This window comes from Cricetulus griseus, chromosome 6 (genome assembly GCF_003668045.3).
Source record: "Cricetulus griseus strain 17A/GY chromosome 6, alternate assembly CriGri-PICRH-1.0, whole genome shotgun sequence".
NCBI lineage: Eukaryota > Metazoa > Chordata > Mammalia > Rodentia > Cricetidae > Cricetulus > Cricetulus griseus.
In genome coordinates this window covers 148,862,174-148,882,805 of record NC_048599.1, presented here as the reverse complement: position 1 = coordinate 148,882,805, position 20,632 = coordinate 148,862,174, and the positions used below count along the sequence as shown (strand labels likewise).

The window sequence follows — 20,632 nt, the reverse complement described above, 5'->3', positions numbered from 1 at the left end:
TAGGCTAGAGAGGACTAAAAAGACATAAATATTCTGAGGTTTATGAAGGGTTATGTTAGAAGAGGTGAAAGAGTTGGGGCGGGGGTGGGGTGTGGTAGGGGAGGACGGGAGGGAGAGGGAACTGGGATTGACATGTAAAATGAAAAAAATCTGGAAAAAAAAAAGAAGAGGTGAAAGAGGCTTGAATTCTTAGGACTAATGGTGGATATCATGAGACATGTATTTCAATTTAACATAGTCATTATAGCTTTCCAACAATGAATTTTCTGTATCTGGGTGAAGATACATTTCATTGGAAAATGTTAATCTTAATTGTCCACTGATGTTAAGATTAAGTCATACGCATGTAGACAGCTACTCTGCTAGTTTAGTTTGTGTGTGTGTGTGTGAAATAATCTATGATAGGACCTTATGTTCTTACATACTAAATACCTTTTCTGAATACTTGAGGAATAGTTTTGGTTATTTACTACCTTAATAATTAATTGACGTGGAAACACTTTTTTCTCTTTGTACTCTTTTCCAGGGTATAGAGTTTCTTTGAACAAAAGAGGCAGAGGATGACAAACCCAGTAACCTTTGAAGCCAGTCTAGTCAAAACTCTTATTTATAATTTTGGATGTGTCTTATAATTGACAGTTTTAGATTGACTTACAATAGATACCTTAATTTTTTTTAAAAAATAATTTATTTTATATGCATTGGTGTTTTGCCTGCATTTATATCTATGAGGGTGTCAGGTCCCCTGGAACTGGAGTTACAGGCAGGTGTGAGTTGCAATATGGGTGCTGGGAATTGAACCTAGGAAGAGCAGCCAGTGCTCTTAACAGCTGAGCCATCTCTTCTCTAGGTTGAATAGATCCCTCCCTCCCTCCCTCCCTCCCTCCCTCCCTCCCTCCCCCCCCTCTGTGTGTGTGTGTGTGTGTGTGTGTGTGTTTGCGCTCACACTTATACATGTGTGCATTTGTATGTGGAGATCAGTGGACAATTTGTTGTGTTCCTCAAGCACTGTTCACTAGAATCTCTTGGTATGACCTAGGACTCCCTAAATTAGGAAAGACAGGTTGGCTGGCCATGGAGCCTCAGGGATTCATCTGTACCCATCTCCCCAATCAGGGTTTCTAGGCAGGTGCCACTGTGCCTGTTATTCTAAAAAAAATTGTTTATTTTTATTTTGTATTGCATGCACCATGTGTGTGGTGCCTGAGGAGCCAGAAGAGGGCATCAGGTCCTCTGGAGCTGGAGTTACAGATGGTTGTGAGCCACCATATGGGTGCTGGGAGCTGAACCCTGGTCCTCTGCAAGAGCAGCAAGTGCTGTTAACCACTGAGCCATCTGTCCAGCTCTGTTTGTTGTTTTATGTGGGTCTTGGGATCAGATTTGAGTCTTTGTGCTTATGTGGTAAGCACTCTATATCTATAACCAACTCATCTCCTCAGCCCTCTAATAGATAACTTTAATGATTTTTCTCCCCAATGGTAGAATGAATATCATTAGGGTAATGATTTTTCTTGTTCTGAGTTTTTGAGAAGTATTTAATATTTAATATTAAAATGATATTTTTTATAAATGTGTTCTTTTAGAACACACTTTATTATTCTCTTCAGTCCATTTTATGTCAGTTAATATGTATTAAGCTTGAACATTAAGAAATGCCTTGTACGATTTATTTAGTTACAATTTAATGTCTAATAATATTTAATATACAATTTGGATTATTTTATGAAAGCCCAAGGGTTGTATGTTTATCTCTATGTATGTTAAAAGAAGTAATGTGCTGGGTGGTGGTGGCACACACCTTTAATCCCGGCACTTAGGAGGCAGAGGCAGGTGGATCTCTGAGTTTGAGGCTAGCCTGGTCTACAGAGCTAGTTCCAGGACAGCCCGGGCTGTCACACAGAGAAACCATGTCCTGAAAAAACAAAACAAACAAACAAACAAACAAACAAAAAGAAGCAATGTAAATTTCCCTGTAGATATCATTTGGATTATCTCATAATAAGTCTCAGTGGAATGACTTCTGAGATCTATTATAATTATACAAGGCAACTGTTTATATGCATTCTTTCATGTGACTGTAAGTAGGCATCTTTTTCATTCATACTTTCATGATTTACTTTAGAAATTCTTAAGTCCTTGGCAAGTAGTTGTTTAGATTGTTCTGTCAACTATGCTATAATTTCAGAGAGCATTTCCAGCTATCTACTGTTGTATAATAATTTAGAGTAATAATTGTATTTTACTGTAATGCTGCTGGTGACACTTTACATGGAATAAAATGGTTTTAAATATTATTCCATAGTTGTCTGCATGGTTGACATTATGATCCTTTTATGAGTAATGGAGAATAGTTTTGTTTAAGTTGAGAGAGGTTATCCCTGAAATAAGGAACTAGATACAGTTGTGGATTTCATTTATTCTTTGACATAGTGATACTAATAGTTAATAATATTCACAAACTTAGCATAAGTGTCCCCTTTTAGAGATTTTAATATGATTGAATGTTTTTGAAATCTTGACTTTCAGAAACTGACAGAAGAGAAATACCAAGTGGAACAATGTATAAGTGAAGCTTCCATTATAATTCGGAACACAAAAGAGCCCACACTGACTTTGAAGGTGATACTTACTTCCCCTCTAATTAGGGACGAATTGGAGAAGAAGGATGGAGGTACATGTGTGTATATATATACACATACATACATATCTGTTTTGTTTTGTTTATATAACAGCTCTTTTCTGTACTGTGCTATATATGCCTTGGGATTTAGGAGGTTCTTCATTTGATTGTGTATGCCACTCTGTGGTATTGTTAAAGTTTTGCTTTTACATAGAATATTTTGCAGTGGGCTTTAACTCTGTTTTAATTTTGCTACATTTCAGTGATATGCTTTCCTTGGTTTAGTGTAACTTCAAGTCATTGGTATCCATTAACGTGTTCTATTTATACTGACTTACTGTTCAGATTCAGGATTAAATGTTGTCTAAAATAGAATTATTTTCAAATTTGCTTGCTTATTTTGAAATTACTTGCATGTTGTGTTTGATTTCCAATAATTATATTCTTTATAAATTTTAGTTATTTGTGTCTAGATTTGGTTTATAGAACAAAGAAAAAGAATTAGTGAATATATTTTACTCAATAATCTTTAATCTTCAGAGAGTATCTGTGTGTGTGTGTTTGTGTTTGGAGCGCACATGGTTTTGTGTATCTGACAGAGTCTCACTGCATAACCCTGGTTGTCCTAAAATTCACTATGTAGAATTTGATGGCCTTGAATTCACAGAGATCTGCCTGTCTCTACCTCTTCAGTTCTGGGATTAAAGCCTTGGGCAGATGGGCCAACCCATCTGCCTTCATTAAATTTTGAGAAGCTTTTGACCCTGTTACAATTAGAATAAGATGTATGTTAAAAAGAATTACTGTATGACATTGTAATAAATGTATAATGAGAAATTCTTAACTGTTGGTAGTTTTGAAAAGTAATGAAGAATGTGTGGTAAGCTTCATTTTCTTATGTTTTTATCTTGTCAAGTTAGTTTTTTTTTTGTACTCTTAGTTCGGTTCAAAGAAACATACCATGTGATATTTTTCCTGTATTGTACCTTTGACCACCTGGCCTCTCTGTCACAACAATTTAGAGGCACTATGGTATGTATGGGCCAGTAGGATGCTTGTTATTTTCCATCTGCCAGATTTCAACAAATCTCATTGCATACCCCTTTACCATAAATACCACTAAAGTGAAAAGGGGGTATATGTCAGTTTTGTAGCTTATTTCAAATTGTTGATAAGTATAGAAAAAGTCACACTTAACTGTGAGATAAATTTTTGAGTCCTGGAACTAAAATAGATGGGTCACCTTTTAAAAAATGCCTTTTTGGGAGGTGAGGTGGGGTGGTTTGTATGGTCGACTAAAATCAGAAATAGAATAACCATCAGAGGGGCTGGAGAGATGGCTCAGAGGTTAAGAGCACTGCCTGTTCTTCCAGAGGTCCTGAGTTCAATTCCCAGCAACCACATGGTGGCTCACAACCATCCGATATGAGATCTGGTGCCCTCTTCTGGTGTGCAGATATACATGGAAGCAGAATACTGTATGCATAATAAATAAATAAAATCTTAAAAAAAAAGAATAACCATCAGAAACATTTCTGAGTCATAAATAAAAGTGCATCGGATCTATAGTTGGGTTGAATGCCTCCACTTTATCCTTATGTAGCATGTCTATAGCACCTCAGAAGAAAGGCATCTTAAATGGTTTAATTTTTTTTGACAGCAGATCTATGGTTTCTGGTTTCTGGTATGTCAAGGTGTGTTAATTTTGGTAAGCTGTGTGCTCCTTGACCCTGTAGTACAAAACCAACCATTTCTATGTAGAGCTGTAATTATAGGTATTACCAAACACTATTTTTTCCAGCTCCCTCTCTCTCTCTCTCTCTCTCTCTCTCTCTCTCTCTCTCTCTCTCTCTCTCTGTGTGTGTGTGTGTGTGTGTGTGTGTGTGTGTGTGTGTGTGTGTGTTTGGTTGCTTTCTTTTGGGGGGGTTGAGACAGGGTTTTCTCTGTGTAGCTTTGGTTGTCCCAAAACTTTCCCTATAGACTAGGTTGACCTCAAATTTGTAGAGATCTGCTTGCCTCTGCCAATCGAATGCTGGGATTGAAGGTGTGTGCCATTAGTTACCACCTGGCTCTAAACAATTTTTTTTATAATGAAAATTGTTTACTCTGCTCCTTGTGTTACCTCTTTGAAGGTTTCAGGGAAACACAAAGCTTTTTCTCTTGTGGTTTTGCATGTGATTTTTGTCATTGCTATCAGTGTTGATTCCCTCAGGCTTAACCTATTGCCTTAAAAACACTAATTTTTGTTCAGAGAAGCTGAAAACATGCTCTTAGTATATTATACCATTCTGGAGCACTATTAATCATAGAATGGGATTTGTATCAGAGAGAGTTGTAGTCTTTGTTTAAGGTGTTTGGAATTTCTCAGGATCGAAAGGCCTCCCTGTGCTGACTGTGTGAGCTCAGGTAAGGTTAAGGAGTCAGCTTGGAGCTAATGTTTAACAGATGTTATTTCTCTTTTTGAATGGCAGGAAGATTTGCTTTGCTGTTCTTAACATCCCAGCCCCTTTGACCAACTTTGATATTTTACAGCTTACTCATTTTGTCTATTTTGGGCTTTGTCATAGACACCTTTTTTCTATATTCCTCGGCAACTTGGAGCATCCAACATAATTGAGCATCTGTAGTTCTCTTTGTTCACCTAGACACTACTCTTTCCCTTGTTGTAAATCTTTCTGTCTGCATAGGATGGAAACACAAAACACATTTAGCTTTCAGGGATGCCTCGCCCTGAAAGATAGCACACTCTTCCCTTCTAATAATTTTCTTTCTCAAAGTTAAACAATGTCTTGTATCATCTGCCCTCCATCCTGAGACATTGTGTCATAGTATTCTGATTCGCTTTACCATTTCCAAATACACGGTTTGCAGCAGATACACAAATCATCTCTTCTTCTTCCCTTTCTTAACTTGCTAAGTGACTTTGACAAAATGTAAACGAGAAGAAAGGAAGGCTGAAAACAGGCAGAGCTAGAGGACTGGAGCTAAGATAGGGCTTTTGATTTATCTATAATGTTTTCTGTGTAGAAGTGGATAACCATTCACCTCCAACCACCACTTATTTAAGTTGTCAAGAGTGCATAAAGAATATATATATATATATATATATATATATATATATATATATAATGATTTTGCAAGTAAGATATCTATGCTGTCAGTGTTAGCATACTCTAATCCTTTACTTAATTAAAAGCCCGTGGAATGACCATTTCCCTAGTACTATGTATTTCCTTAAAAAAAGGGAGGGGGGCACGAGAGAAAAAGCAGATCTTGCTGCATAACATCTCTGTGTGTTCAGTTCTCCACTCTGTTAGTGTTGTGTGACATTGGGCACACTTCTTAATTTCAAAGTATAGATAATAAAAGACAGTAGTTGTTTGCAGGGTTCAGTGAGAGACTACATACACAGTGAGGTATACAACTAACTTCAAAGTAGTGAAGTCCAGAAACCACTCAGCTTACTAAATATTCCTACTTACTCAAATTGTCTCAAAAGAGTAATGTAGTCTCACTAGGTTCAGTTCTGCTTAACATAGCAGCACTATTTATTTTGAGACAAGGACTTATTATGTAGCCCTGTGCCAGCTTTTCTTACACCAGGCTGACCTTGAACTCATAGTGATACTCCTGTCTATGCCTCCTGTATGCTGCACCTACCACACTCATCCACATAGCTAACCTTTAAACCACACTTGAAATCCAGTATTATAGTCATTATGGAGTATATTCTGTGGTGCTAGTAATGAGCTAGTTTATTGTGTAGCTGTGTTCCTTGGAAGGCAGGCTTCTTCCCCCACTCCATGACTATCCTTTATCCTAAGCCCCTAGAATCATACCTGATACAGAGGAAGATTATTAGAGAGTACCACACAGGGAATGAATCTTCACAGGGAATTTTTAGTCAGCATATTGTCTGAGAAAATACAGTCCTGTGTATAAAAAAGAAATGTTAATAATAGGTAGCATCATCTATGGCTTGCATAATATTTATTGCAGGTTTATTTGTTTCAGTGTTAATGCCCACCATATTTTAATCCTCATATATGATTTATTTAAAGAAAAACAATCTCACAGTGGCCCTAGAAGGGAGGTAGCTATTGCTCTGTTATGGGCAGGAATGTATCATATTTTGCCCAGCTAACCTGACAGAGTCCAGTGTAGAGTCCTCTCTCCTTCCTGCCTGGATACTTCCTTCCTGCCTGGATACTTGCCGATGTTTTTTTTTTTCTGACCATTACAGATCCTCAGTTTGGGTGCTTCTGGTTTTAAACTAAAAATATATTTGCTGTTTTGGGGTGATAAATTGTTTTTAAAATTATGTTTACATTACAGGTTTTTTTTTTTTTTTTTTTTTTTTGAGACAGGGTTTCTCTGTATTGTTTTAGAGGCTGTCCTGACCAGGCTGGCCTTGAACTCACAGAGATCCACCTGCCTCTGCTTCCTGAGTGCTGGGATTAAAGAGGTGCGCCACCAACGCCCAGCTACATTGTAGTTTTAAACCAAGCAGATAGTGAAAATAAAGTCTTTTCTGTCGTTAGTACTGAGGTAGAGTCAGAGCTTGATAGAGAAGTTGTTTTAGAGTACCTACCTGTTCACCTGTTGATGCCAGAGTAGACTTCTGACTCTTTTTGGCAAAGGTTCACTGGTATGTTTCCTGCTAGGGTCAGGCTAGTAGATTGTTGCAGTACATAATTGTGCTACAGGCATTATTTTACTGCCTTCCCCAGGTGCTAGATATGCACTGTGCAGAACAAACCTATGGTCATTTTCTTTCTGGTGCTCTATTATCACAAAGATGGTATTTGTGGCATAATTAGACTAATAAGAGGATAGTGCATCTTGTTTGACCTTATTGCTATATCTGTTTGTTCATATTACTAAGCCCTTATGTTTTTCATGAACAGTAGTTCAGGTATAGTGTCTTTCCAGAAAGCTTCATGGAATTGAGAGAAAGGAGGTTTCCCAATATTCTTAGATATACTAACAAATTTTGTCAGCATGAGCTGAGAGCTCAGCTTTGTCCAGATTGTCATGGAGCCTGCCAGGATATTCCACCTCAGTTATTTTACTTTTGAAGAGCCAGGGTCTAAACACCTAAAACAGCCACAGCTATATCTGGCTTTCCCCTTTTTCTCCTTCTAGTGTTTTGTTAACAGGGGCAGATAGCTTGCATGTAGGACACTGAGAAAAAGTGACTGTGTGTTGCAGGACAGTTGTTGATCTAATCTCCAACCAAGCAAGTAGGTTTAGGTAGAATAGCCTTCTTTCCAGTGCTTCTGTTGTTCTGATGCGCGCGCGCGCGCGCGCACACACACACACACACACACACACACACACACACACACACACACACACACATATGCTGCATGCACCTTCATGCCTTGATGGTGCTTTGTTACAAACACATTTTAAAAAGCTGTATTTTTCTTTGCATTTGACATTTTTTTGTGGCATCCACGCCATGACTAAGTCTGAGTATCGGGCTCCCAATCTTGGTGGAACCTCCACTTGTGGTGTCTGCACTATGACTAAGTGTCAGGCAAAAGCCTGGAGATTTAGTTAGCTACAGAGCCGTCCGGCCATTTGTGCTATGTGCATCTGTCTTTTTTTTTCTTTTTTTTTTTTTTGCAGGGAGGGAGCAGCCTTATATACAGACTTACAGCACAGTGGAAAAAACCCCAGGTGTAAGAGCTCATGTTTTTGATGCCAGTAGGGCAAGGCCCAGGCTGTAATCCAGGACTAGAAAACAGGATGCATCTGTGGTTATCAACTCACTGAGACCCTGTGGGGGCTGGGGCCCAACATCTCTTCCAACAATTTTTGTCAATACTTGCACATTTTTGTGCTATTTCTTATGTTTTCTACAAAGCAAGTGAAATGTACATAGTTCCAAACTCTGTTTATTTATTTAGTTTTAGTTATTTTGAGACAGGATTTTCTTATGTATCCCTGGCTTGGAATTCCAGGCTGGAACTATTCATCTGTCTCTTGAAAGTGCTGGGGTTAAAAGTGTTTAGAAGACAAGCCCAGCAGTTTGGCAAGATTTTTTTTTTTTTTTAAAGATTTTATTTACTATGTATACAACATTTTGCTTCCATGTATATCTGCACACCAGAAGAGGGCACCAGATCTCATTACAGATGGTTGTGAGCCACCATGTGGTTGCTGGGAATTGAACTCAGGACCTCTGGAAGAGCAGTTGGTGCTCTTAAACTCTGAGCCATCTCTCCAGCCCCCTTGGCAAGATTTTTTTAAAAGTAAAGTCTGTTTACCTAACAAAGTTGAAACACACACACCTGTATTAAAGTCCTGAAATATTAAACTTGAGGTTCTATCAGGAAAGATATTGTTTTTCCAGCAGTAGTTCTGTGATTGCCACATTTTTTTTTTTTTAAATCAGTGAAGATATGTAAAACTATATTATTAACCATAGAAAGGAAATAGACAGGCTGGGCTGGAAAGTAGCATTGTAATGCCATATGCTTATGTGTCACATAATACAAAAATCTTTGAAGATAAAATGTATCGTTACAATCCTGCTGTTTCCAGTCTCATGAATAGTAAAACATTTTGGATCTTTTGACTATCAGAGCATGAAGAAACATGACCATTTTTATGTTGATGTAAGAGAAATCTGCTGCTAGTCTTCAGTGCTTTTCCTTCTCATCTCTTTTTATTAAAATCTGTTGTTTCCAAATGTTGACTGTAGCAACATTATTTTATTTAAAATAAGAGTTCATGGTAGTAATCTGATTTTGAGATGAAAGAAGTCATCAAAATATCTTTCTCTTGTCAACGTTGCAAATATCTGTGTCACAATTAGGGTAAGGTACTTAGCATCTCTGGCATTTGAGAAGATAATTGAAGGTGAGCAAGGAGTTGTGGCTTCCTGTATCTGATCTCTATTCCCGCTTCCTATGTTCTTCTTCCTTTGCCACCGTCCTTCTGACATCTGGATTCAGTAAGGTGGTAGAATAAAACTTAACTCACTTTACTGTTAATTTAAAAGTGGAAGTTTAAAAAAAACAAGCAATTTGGATTATGTTTCTTAGCAGTCAGTCAACCGTGGTCATATCTCCCTTTCTAATAACTTTCTAGTTGGTGGTGGCACACACCTTTGATCCCAGCACTCGGGAGGTAGAGGCAGGCAGAGCTCTGAGTTAGAGGACAGCCTGGTCTACAGAATGAGTTCCAGGACAGCAAGGGTTACACAGAGAAACCCTGTCTTAAAAAATAAAATCAAACAAAAGAAGAAGAGAAGGAAAAAGAATATTTTAATAACTCAGTTAGGCATGTTTTATCTCTTATATGAGCTTTACAGACACTTGTATTGACTACATTTAAACAATTTGATTATAAAACATTAAAATGATTCAATTGTATATTTTGTGCCTGTAAACACAAGTTCAGGAGCTAGAACACCTGTGAGTACCATATATATATATATATATATATATATATATATATATATATATATATATATGTTATAAACAAGTCCACATTGATAATTGTTTTAGAAGCTTCTGATTTCATTAGTAGAAGTCAGTAATGAAATGAGACCTCCTGTTGTGATTTTTTTGTTAGCAGGAGTTAATGGGAAAACTTGGCAGGAAATAAGTGTGTAGCACATCCTTGGTTATTGTTGCAGCAGTATAGGGAACCCACAGTTCTTCCTTTTATAGTTGTGGTTTTAATTGGGCATTATGCCTTCAGATTTAGTAACGTTTTAACTAGTTAAACACTAGACTTGTCACTGTAGAGTCACTGATAACTAAGGAAGCCAAGAAGTATCCATGTTCTTGTGTACCATCTAAAGATTTATATCTCTTGAATCATGTAGTATACTCCATATCTACTGTTTGAGAATATTGAGCAGCATTGGCGGACTCATTTGAAATCATTTATCTTAAGAGAAGATGATGAATCTGACTCAGGGTTAGACAATCCTTCTGTAGGAATCCATTTGTAGAACTATACTTTTAAATAATGCATCAAGACTTCAAAAATTAGCAAACCTGCTTCTCCATACTTAGTGGAAATGAATTTGGTGATAGAAATTTGGATTTAGTATCATGTAACATCTCAACTATGTGGGTTTATTGTCAACCATGTTTCAAGTTTGCTGCTTTTGACCATCTCAAACATTTGTGAAATAGTAAGGCAAATAAATGACCATGGTTATATAGCAGTCTGTGAGTTGCCTTAAAGAAAAAGAGATCAGTAAATATGAAACCCATTTCTATTTATTTTTTATTTTTAGTGTTAAAATTTTGGCTCTAAAAAGAAATACTGAATGAACTTGAAGGTGGCTGTTGAGATTCTCATCAGTGGAGTCCAGTTTCTAGTGGTGGTGATTGTAGTGACTGGGATTGCTGAGAAATAAGTAATTTCTTTTTTGGTCACATTCAGTATACTTTTAGCCTACCCAACCTTACTATTATATAAGAGGTCCAACTTTTTTTTAGACCCTGATCAGTTATTAAAATTTTTTTCCATTAAAATTTTTTTTTTTAATCATAGCACTCAGGAGGCAGAGACAGATAGATCTTTGTGAGTTCGAGGCCAGCCTGGTCTACAGAGCCAGGACAGGTTCCAAAGCTACATAGAGAAACCTTGTCTCACAAAACAAAAACAAAAAAAGTTCTTATTGCTATTGTTCCCAGATGTCCTTCCTTGTAGCTTGACAAATGAAAAAGTGCTATGTATTTATTTTGTTTTCTATGATGGTGTACATGTTCATTAAGAAGATCCCTGATTGATTATAAGAAGTAGTGGTCACTGATTCCTTTGCTGAATGAATTCCTTTACTTTTCCTTGTACTTTTGTACAGAATCTGGTGACTATTTGTTTATATAGTGTGTACTTAATTTAAAAAAGCAACAAAAAACCAAATTATGAAAACTTCTGGAGTCTTATTATAAATTCACTCAAATGCTGCTTTGTTCTGGTTGTTATTGATAATTTCTTAAGAACCCTCTTGCAAACTATATCTGTTTTCCTTTATCCCATTTTACTACTAGAAAATGTTATGATGAAAGACCCTCCGGACTTACTGGACAGGCAGAAATGTCTGAATGCCTTGGCTTCTCTTCGACATGCAAAATGGTTTCAGGTTGGCACTTTGTTATTTCTTTACTGTTCTGTGTTGATTTTATTTGGAGTATCTGCTACTTAGTGTTTTCTGTGTGCTACATGAAATGGAGATACTGTGTAGCTCCTAGAGTTGTTGTTGGAGTAAATGAGTTAGTTCCTTTGGATAAAGTATATACAATTTGTACAATTATTGTGGAGGGAGGGGGAGAGGGAGGGAGGGAGAGAGGGGTGTGCAGGCCAGAGGTCAACTTCAGTGTCATTTCTCAGGAGCCATCCATCTACCTTACTTTTTCAGGTAGGGTCTGTCACTGGGATCTAGAACTCACCAAGCTGGCTAGGTTGACTGGCCAGCAAGCCCCAGGGATCCTCCTATTGCTGTTTCCCCAACACTGAGATTCTAAGTGTGTGCCACCACACTTGACATTTTTTTTTTTTTTTCCCCACACCTGACTTTTAAAACATAGGTTCTGCGGGTTGAATTCAAGCTTCCATGCTTGCATGGGAAGCACTTCACCCACTGTGTTATCTCCCCATGATGCTTTGTTACCATGCAATTCTTTTTGGCTTATTATTCTGAATAGCAGATGATGGATTGTAAAATATAAACACAGGAAAGCTAAAAGTTAAGATAGTGCCTGGAAGAGGGTTGTCATGAGTTCACAAAAAGAATTTTTATATTCCTTTTATTGAAAACCTGGCTTTCTGAACTATAACTTGCTATTTTTCATAACTTCATTTTTTTGGTTTGCTTGCAACCAGTAAGCTAATTATTTGCTAATTGCAATTGTTTGCAATTTAATTGGTATTCATTAAAAAAAAAACAACTTATCGGTGATCAGTGTATTTCAAATGAGGAATGGATTTCTACAGGGATATTGGAATCATTTTGTTTGTTTTAGGCAAGGGCAAATGGATTAAAATCATGTGTTATTGTCCTCCGCATTCTACGTGATTTGTGCAACAGAGCACCCACATGGGCACCATTGAAAGGATGGGTAAGTACTTAAATGTGATTAAAAAACAAGTCTGAAGCTATAGCAGAGGAAATTCTAGAAATGATGTTACTATAGAATGATGATCTTTTGAGCTAGTTAAGTCATACATTGTCTTATTTTGCACTAGAATAACACAGTTTTATGAATTCTTTATGCATATAACTTGCCTCTTTTGTCATTTGTGTTCTAGACATGACATATATATAAATTTTAAACATCTATCTATCTATCTATCTATCTATCTAATCTATCTATCTTTATCTCATCTAAAGCTTGTATACCTTTTAGAAGTAAGTCTTGCTCTGTTTGAACTCTGAACTGATCATTGGTCACTCATGAATCACTTGTTGCCCATGCTATAGCCTTCTTGGCTGGTCCATTGCCCTCAATGTGTTGTTACAATTCTGTGGACATTATCCGATAGACTGGTGTCTTTTGTAATTTTCATGAAACGTAGAAATATATGTAACATGTTAAGCTCAATGCAGTGTTATAAAACATATATATGTAATAAAATATCTCAATTAGGTAAGTGCAGTGTTTGCCTGATATTAATTACTAATTAGGGACATAACATTTTTATTATTGTAACATTGACTTAATTTGGAAATTATTATGCCTGATTCAGTCAGGACTACAATTTAAAAGTTTATGAAAATAATTTAAAGTTGTAAAGGCTCATTTAAAAAATGAGCAATTATGAACATTTATGTAACATCACAGGTTTCAGTTTATCTAATACAGAGATGTGGTTCTTTGTTTAATTGTTGCTCTTGGAGCAGGTTGTTTGAATGAACTTTTATAATTGGGTGCTTATTAATGGAAGTGGGATTTAGATAGTTGTTACTGAGTATTTATTAGCTATCACTCATGTGAAAGCTTGTTACTCTTAAATGACTATATATGACTATAATTTCTTCATTGTTTTGTAACTAAAACTCAAAGTTTTTGTCTCGTATTTTCAGAAAATATCTAAAAATAGTTGATTTAAAAAAATGGTTGGATTAGAGTAGATAATCATGGAGGAAGAGTTAAATGAACATTAAATATTAAATTGTCTATATTTTTTGGCTTCCCTTTTAGATAGAAATGTCAGCTCACATTTAACTGGAATCCTTTTAACACTTGGTGCATGTACTAATTTGTAATTTAATATCTTCTAGCCACTAGAGCTTATATGTGAAAAGTCTATAGGTACTTGTAATAGACCTTTGGGCGCTGGGGAGGCCTTGAGACGAGTAATGGAGTGTTTGGCATCTGGAATACTACTTCCTGGTAAGGGTTTCAAACTCTCAAGGCAGAAGAATAAGAAAAAAAAAACAAAACTCATTTTAGTTAATTTACCTAAACATATGCTAAATGTTTGTCCTCTGCAGAGGAAAATGACATGTAGGAGTTGTGTTCTTTGGAATTTTAGCAGCTAAAATGTTTGTGTGTGGAAGAGTGCTGTAAAGCTTTTCCATAGTTCTAATTTGTGTTTTATATGTACTAACATAAAGGGTACTAATAGATACTGTGTCTGCTATGCATTTGCTTCATCTAGAACTCTGAATTTGGAAATGTAAATGCTTATTTGAAAAGTATGAAGTTCATATTCATTTCAGTCTAGTATTAAATTTGGAAACATTAAATATGTAATCCATTTAAAACATTTGGAATAATTCATCTTGCTGTGGTAAATAAGGACAGTTAAGTGTTTAAACTGCAAATGGCAGATTGTCCTTAATACTGTACTTGTATGAGCAGATTTTTAACTTAGTTCTTCAGTTTTTCCCCCTTCTTTCTTTTGTTACTTTGTTATGTTCAAAACTCATTTCTAAATTTTTGTTTTTCCTTGTTTTTGCCAAAGGGGGTCCTGGCCTTCATGATCCTTGTGAGCGAGACCCAACAGATGCTCTGAGCTACATGACCACTCAGCAAAAAGAAGAAATCACTCATAGTGCACAGGTATGAGACTGGAATAATATTGACTGCTTAGAAAGATACCATACCTTCCATTTCTGAATTGTGTGTGCCTACTTTTCTTGTATGTCTAAGTTAGGGAATTCTACCAATATAACATCAGTATGTAAAGAATATCATTTACGTGTCATATAAGCTAGAGTGGTTATTGAGAGTTGATTAAATATGTTCTGTTCTTTAGCATGCACTTAGACTATCAGCCTTTGGCCAGATTTATAAAGTGCTGGAGATGGACCCCCTTCCATCTAGTAAGCCTTTTCAGAAGTATTCCTGGTCGGTTACTGATAAAGAAGGTGAGTATGAAAGTTATTTTTTGTTTATTTTTGTTTTTAACTAGAGTTGAGGGTTAACATTGAAAGTGGTGGTTGTACACCTTGTTTAGGTAGCTTAAACATTGAACATCTAATTCACTGCTATTCTTCTTAAGTGGCTTTGTCTAAAACATCAGTGACATCAGCCTGTTGTCTCAATTGTTGTTATTAGTGACCAGCTTATTTTCCCGAGTTGCTAGATTTTATTATTGCATAGACTTAAGAACCATATTTTAAGCTTCTGGTCCAAGAGGACATAAACCATAAGTGAAGAAGAGTTATTGTCCCTGTCACTGGTCAGTGTAATGAACTTTCTAAAGTTTGCAAGTGTTTTGTAGAAAGAGAAACAAAAATATTTTGGATGAGAAAAATGTATTGGAAAATTTGTGATCACCATCTTTTTGTACTTGCCTACCTGTACTTGTTGTGTGACAAAACATTTCTTGGGTAAATGAAACACATTTCATCTTTTAACCCCAGAGAGCAAACTCATGAGAGACCAAAGTACAGATACCACCAAAGTCCCAACTTGGTGGACCAATGAGTTTTATTGGGGTTGCTTACAGGATTAGATATGACTCTGAGGCAGCTGCATCACCAAGACCCACCCCAGGATGATTGACAGCTTACAAAAAGCAGGGAAACCTAGAGTGGCAGCTTAACAGGTTAGGGAGTATCTTTCTAGGTGCCTCAGTTGGTCTAAACTTCTTCCAGACAGCTCTTCTTGTGCCAGAGTCTTCTTTGTAGCTGGGCTCTACTTGCTCTGACAGAGAAGGGCACAGTGAATCTGGTCGGTTTTAGGGAGTTCTTGAAATGTTTTTCCATTTCCTAGCATCATCTGTGATTTCTCTTTTCAGTATCTTAAAGTTTTCATTATGTCTTTTACTTTCATAGTTAAGACTTACTCCGAGATTGTGTGTGTGTGTGTGTCTATGTGCAGACATAAGAGCGTGCACATATGCTATATGAATGATGTTTTCTTTATTTCTCTCTTGGCATGTTTGTTGTTTCTATGTAGGAAGGCTGCTGGCTGAGTTTTGTGTGTTAATTTTGTATCTTGTCAGTTTGCAGAATGTATTTATGAGCTGTAGGAATTTCTTTATGGTATCTTTAGGGTTTTTTATGTTTAAAATCATACTCTGCAAATATCATTATTTTGACATCTTCCTTTTCTATTTTCATCTTCTTGATCTTCAGTTTAACTGCTCTAGCTAAGATTATAAGCAATATATTGAATGGCATTGGAGATAGTTGTCTTGTTTTTGATTTTGGTTTTAGTTTAGAATGATGTTGGCTGTGGTTTTGTTGTAAATTGCCTTTATTACTTCAGGACTTTTATCGTGAAGGGAAGTTAGATTTTGGTAAAGGTTTTTTCTGACTTTAATGAGATGATCATGTGGTTTCTATCCTTCAGTCTGTTTATATGAGGATTATGTTTATTGATTTATATAGGTTGAACCATACCTACATCTTTGGGATGAAACTGACTCAGTTTTATTTATTCTGTATATAATGTTCTGCCTGCATGTATGCCTGCAGGCCAGTAGATAGCACCAGATCTCATTACAGATGGCTGTGAGCCACCTTGTGGTTACTGGGCACTGAACTCAGGACCTCTGGAAGAGCAACCAGTGCTCTTAACCTCTGAGCCATCTCTCCAGCCCTAATGATCTTTTTAATATATGCCTGCATTGAGCTTGCAAATATTATAGAGGACTTTTACATCTATGTTCATCAGAGGTCTTAGCTTATCATTTTCTTTTGTTGGTTCTTTATGTGATTTTGAAAATAATGACTTTGTAAGAAGACTATAAATGTTCTTTTGGTATCTATTTTATGAAATAATTTCAAAGGTATTATGATCTTCTGTATTTTCTCGGTGTGTTGTAATGTCTCCTTTTCATTTCACATTACAATTAAAAATTATTTTATGTGTATGAGTGTTTTGCATGCATGTAGATCTGTGTGCCATATGCCTGCCTGGTGTTCATGGAGGCCAGAGGAGGGCATTGGATCCTTTGGAATTGGAATTATGGATGATTGTGAGCCACCATGTGAGTGCTGGGATATGAATCCAGGTCCTTTGCAACAGCAACTAATGCCCTTAATCTTTGAGCTGTCTCTTCCAGCCCTTTTCTCTAAATTTGGATCTAATTTGGATTAGATCCTTCCTTTGGCTAAAGGTTTGTCAATTTTGTTTATAGTTTTCCCCCAAAGAACCATCTCTTTATATCATTGATTCTGTGTTGTTTTTCTTTCCTTCTTCATTAATTTCAGCCCTGGGTTGATTATTTGATCCTGTCTACTTTCTTTGTGTATTCTTGTTTTTCTTAAGCTTTTAAATATATCATTAAATTATTAATATGAGATCTCTCAGGTTTCTTGATAGCACTGTGTTATGGACTTTCCTATTAGGACTGCCTTCACTGGGCTACATATATTTTGGTATGTTATGTTGTGTTTTTAATTTGATTCAATTCTAGAAGCTTTACACCCCATGGTTGTCCTGGAACTTACTCTGTAGACCAGGCTGGTCTTGAACTTAGAGATCTGCCTGTCTCTTGTCTCCCGAGTGCTGGGATTAAAGGCATGTGCCGCTGCTGCTTGGGTTAAATTTTCTTTTTGATTTCTCCCTTGGCCCAGTCTTCATCAGTACCTTGTTGTCTTGTTTCCACGAGTTTGTCTGTTTTATGCCATTTCTGTTGTTGTTGGAATTCAGCTTTATACCTTTGTGACCAGACCTTTTAGCTTTTCTGTATTTGTTGAGACCTACATTGTATCCTAATATGTGGTCAGTTTTGGGACAAATTCCATGGGCTTCTGAGAAGAAAGTGAATTCTTTAGTGTTTGCATAGAATGTTCTGTTAGGTCCATTCGATTTATGATGTCACTTAACTCCAGAGTTTCTCTGTGTAGTTTGTATCTAGATAACCTATTGGTGAGAGTGGGTTATTGGACTCACACTTTCACTGTGTTAGCGTCAATTCCGTGAGTTTTAAAGTATTTCTTTTACAAAATTGGGTGGCCCTTTGTTGTATAAATGTTTAGAACTGTATTGTGCTCTTGGTGAATTTTTCCTTTAGAGTATGAAATGCCTTTTTCTGCCTTGTCTGGTTTTGGTTTAAAATCTATTTTATTGGGTATTAGAATAGCCTGTTTTGTTTTTTAGTTCTGTTTGCCTGGAATATCGTTTTTTGTCTTTTTACCCTAAAGTGATGTCTGTTTTTAATGAGGAACTGTATTTCTTGTAGGCAAAAAAATAAAAAATAAAAAGACCTGTTTTCTAGCCCCTCTGTTAGTCTGTTTTTATTGGAAAATTGAGACTGTTGCTATTTAGAGTTACTATTGACCAGTGTTTATTAATTTTTGTTACTTTATTGTGGTGGTGGTGGTATTGAGGTTTTAGGACCTTATGGTTAACTGTTCTGGGGTTCTTTGTTCCTCCTTTCTTTTGTGTATGTCTAATCTTCTCTTTAGACCTAAGTATTTCTTTTAGTATCCTCTGTTGAATGGGCTTAATAGACATGAATTCCTTAATTGTTTTTAATTATGAAGCATTTTTCTTTCTCTTCCAGTTATGACTGAAAGTTTTGTTGGGTATAGTAGTTTGAGCTGACATCTGTGGTCATTCAAAAGCTTGTAGAACATCACACCACGTCTTTCTTTCAAAGTCTATTGAAAAACTATTATTCTGATGGGCCTGCCTTTATATGTGAGTTGGCCTTTCTTTGGAAGCTTTTTAATATCTTTTGTTGTGTCCATTTAGTGTTTGTATTGTTTTGTCTCATCACATCCATATTCTATTTGGTTTTCTGATGCCTCTTGCACCTTGATAGTATCTCTTACCTTAAACTTGGGAAATTTTCTTTTCTTCTTTTTTTTTTTTTGGAAATTATTTTCTGTGCCTTTGACCTAGGTTTCTTCTCCTTTTCTACTTTGTATTTATGTTTTATCTTTCCATAGTGCCCAGATTTCTTGGATGATTTGGTCTTTGCTTTCTTTGTTTGTTTTGCTTTTTTGTTTGTTTTGATCTAACTTTTATTTTTATTTTTAAAATTTTTTTTTTACATTTTTTTTAAAGATTTTATTTATTTATTATGTGTACAACATTCTGCTTCCATGTATATCTGCACACCAGAAGAGGGCACCAGATCTCATAACGGATGGTTGTAAGCCACCATGTGGTTGCTGGGAATTGAACTCAGGACCTGTGGAAGAGCAGTTGGTGCTCTTAACTGCTAAGCCATCTCTCCAGCCCCCCCCCTTTTTTTTTTTTTTTACATTTTTCTAAGTATTTTTTTTTATTTTAAATTAGAAACAAGCTTGTTTTACATGTCAATCCTAGTTCCCTCTCCCTCTCCTCCTCCCCTGCCCCCACTAACCCTCTACCCCATCCCCTTTCTGCTCCCCAGGGAAAGTGAGGCCTTCCATGGGGAATCTTCAAAGTCTATCATATCATTTGGAGAAGGGCCTAGACCCTCCCCCGTGTGTCTAGGCTGAGAGAGTATCCTTCTATGTGGAATAGTCTCCCAAAGTCCGTTCATGTACTAGGGATAAATACTGATCCACTACCAGAGGCCCCATAGATTGCCCAAACCTCCAAACTGACAGCCTTGTTCAGGGGGTCTGTAACAGTCCTATGCTGGTTTCCCAGTGCCATTAGTTTGGGGTCCATGACCTCCCCCTTGTCCAGGTCAGCTGTTTCTGTGGGTTTCTCCAGTCTGGTCCTGATCCCATTGCTCATCACTCCTCCCTCTCTGCAACTGGATTCCAGAGTTCAGTTCAGTGTTTAGCTGTGGGTGTCTGCTTCTGCTTCCATCAGTTTCTGGATGAAGGCTCTAGGATGGCATCAATCTCATTATGGGGGAAAGGCATTTAAGGTACCTCTCGACTATTGCTTAGCTTGTTAGTTGGCGTCAACCTTGTAGATCTCTGGACATTTCCCTAGTGCCAGATTTCTCTTTAAACCTATAATGATTCCCTCTATTAAGTATCTCTTTTCTTGCTCCCCTCTATTCTTCCCTTGACTCATTTTTCTTGCTGTCATGTCCTCCTCTTCTCCCCTTTCCTCTCTCCTTGTTCCCTCTCCCTTCCCCCCATGCTCCCAATTTGCTCAGGAGATCTGTCCCTTTCCCCTTCTCTGGGGACCATGTATGTCTCTATTAGGGTTGGCTTTGTTTCCTAGCTTCTCTGTCATTGTGAATTATAGGCTGGTAATCCTTTGCTCCATGTCTAAAATCTATTTATGTGTGAGTACATACCATGTTTGTCTTTTTGTGACTGGGTTACCTCACTCAGGATGGTTTCTTCTAGTTCCATCCATTTGCCTGCCAATTTCAAGATTCCATTGTTATTTCTTTTGTTTCCCACTGTGTAGTACTCCAGTGTAAATGTACCACATTTTCTCTATCCATTCTTCAGTTGAGAGGCATCTAGGTTGCTTCCAGGTTCTGTCTATTACAAATAATGCTGCTGTGAACACAATTGAGCTGATGTCCTTGTATGAATGTGCATCTTTTAGGTATATGCCTAAAAGTGGACTTGCTAGATCTTGTGATAGACTCATTCCCATTTTTCTGAGGAGTCGCCATACTGATTTCCAGAGTGGCTGTACAAGTTGGCTCTCCTACCAGCAAAGTGTTCCCCTT

General features: G+C 36.9%; 2 protein-coding genes across 5 annotated transcripts in view; both read left to right on the top strand.

Moving 5' to 3' along the window:
• Dennd1a (DENN domain containing 1A) overlaps nucleotides 1-20,632 on the top strand; it is a 1,920,886-nt gene that overhangs the window by 666,702 nt on the left and 1,233,552 nt on the right.
• Strbp (spermatid perinuclear RNA binding protein) overlaps nucleotides 1-20,632 on the top strand; it is a 117,731-nt gene that overhangs the window by 52,975 nt on the left and 44,124 nt on the right. For all 4 annotated transcript variants that reach the window (XR_003486816.2, XM_027423574.2, XM_027423572.2 and 1 more), the window contains 6 exons: nucleotides 2,527-2,671; nucleotides 11,644-11,735; nucleotides 12,616-12,711; nucleotides 13,875-13,986; nucleotides 14,561-14,658; nucleotides 14,855-14,966. Coding sequence is in view for 3 of the 4 variants with exons in the window: in XM_027423574.2 (XP_027279375.1) it covers nucleotides 2,527-2,671; nucleotides 11,644-11,735; nucleotides 12,616-12,711; nucleotides 13,875-13,986; nucleotides 14,561-14,658; nucleotides 14,855-14,966 (655 nt within the window). In the remaining variant the exon portion in view is untranslated. The remainder of the gene's footprint in view (nucleotides 1-2,526; nucleotides 2,672-11,643; nucleotides 11,736-12,615; nucleotides 12,712-13,874; nucleotides 13,987-14,560; nucleotides 14,659-14,854; nucleotides 14,967-20,632) is intronic.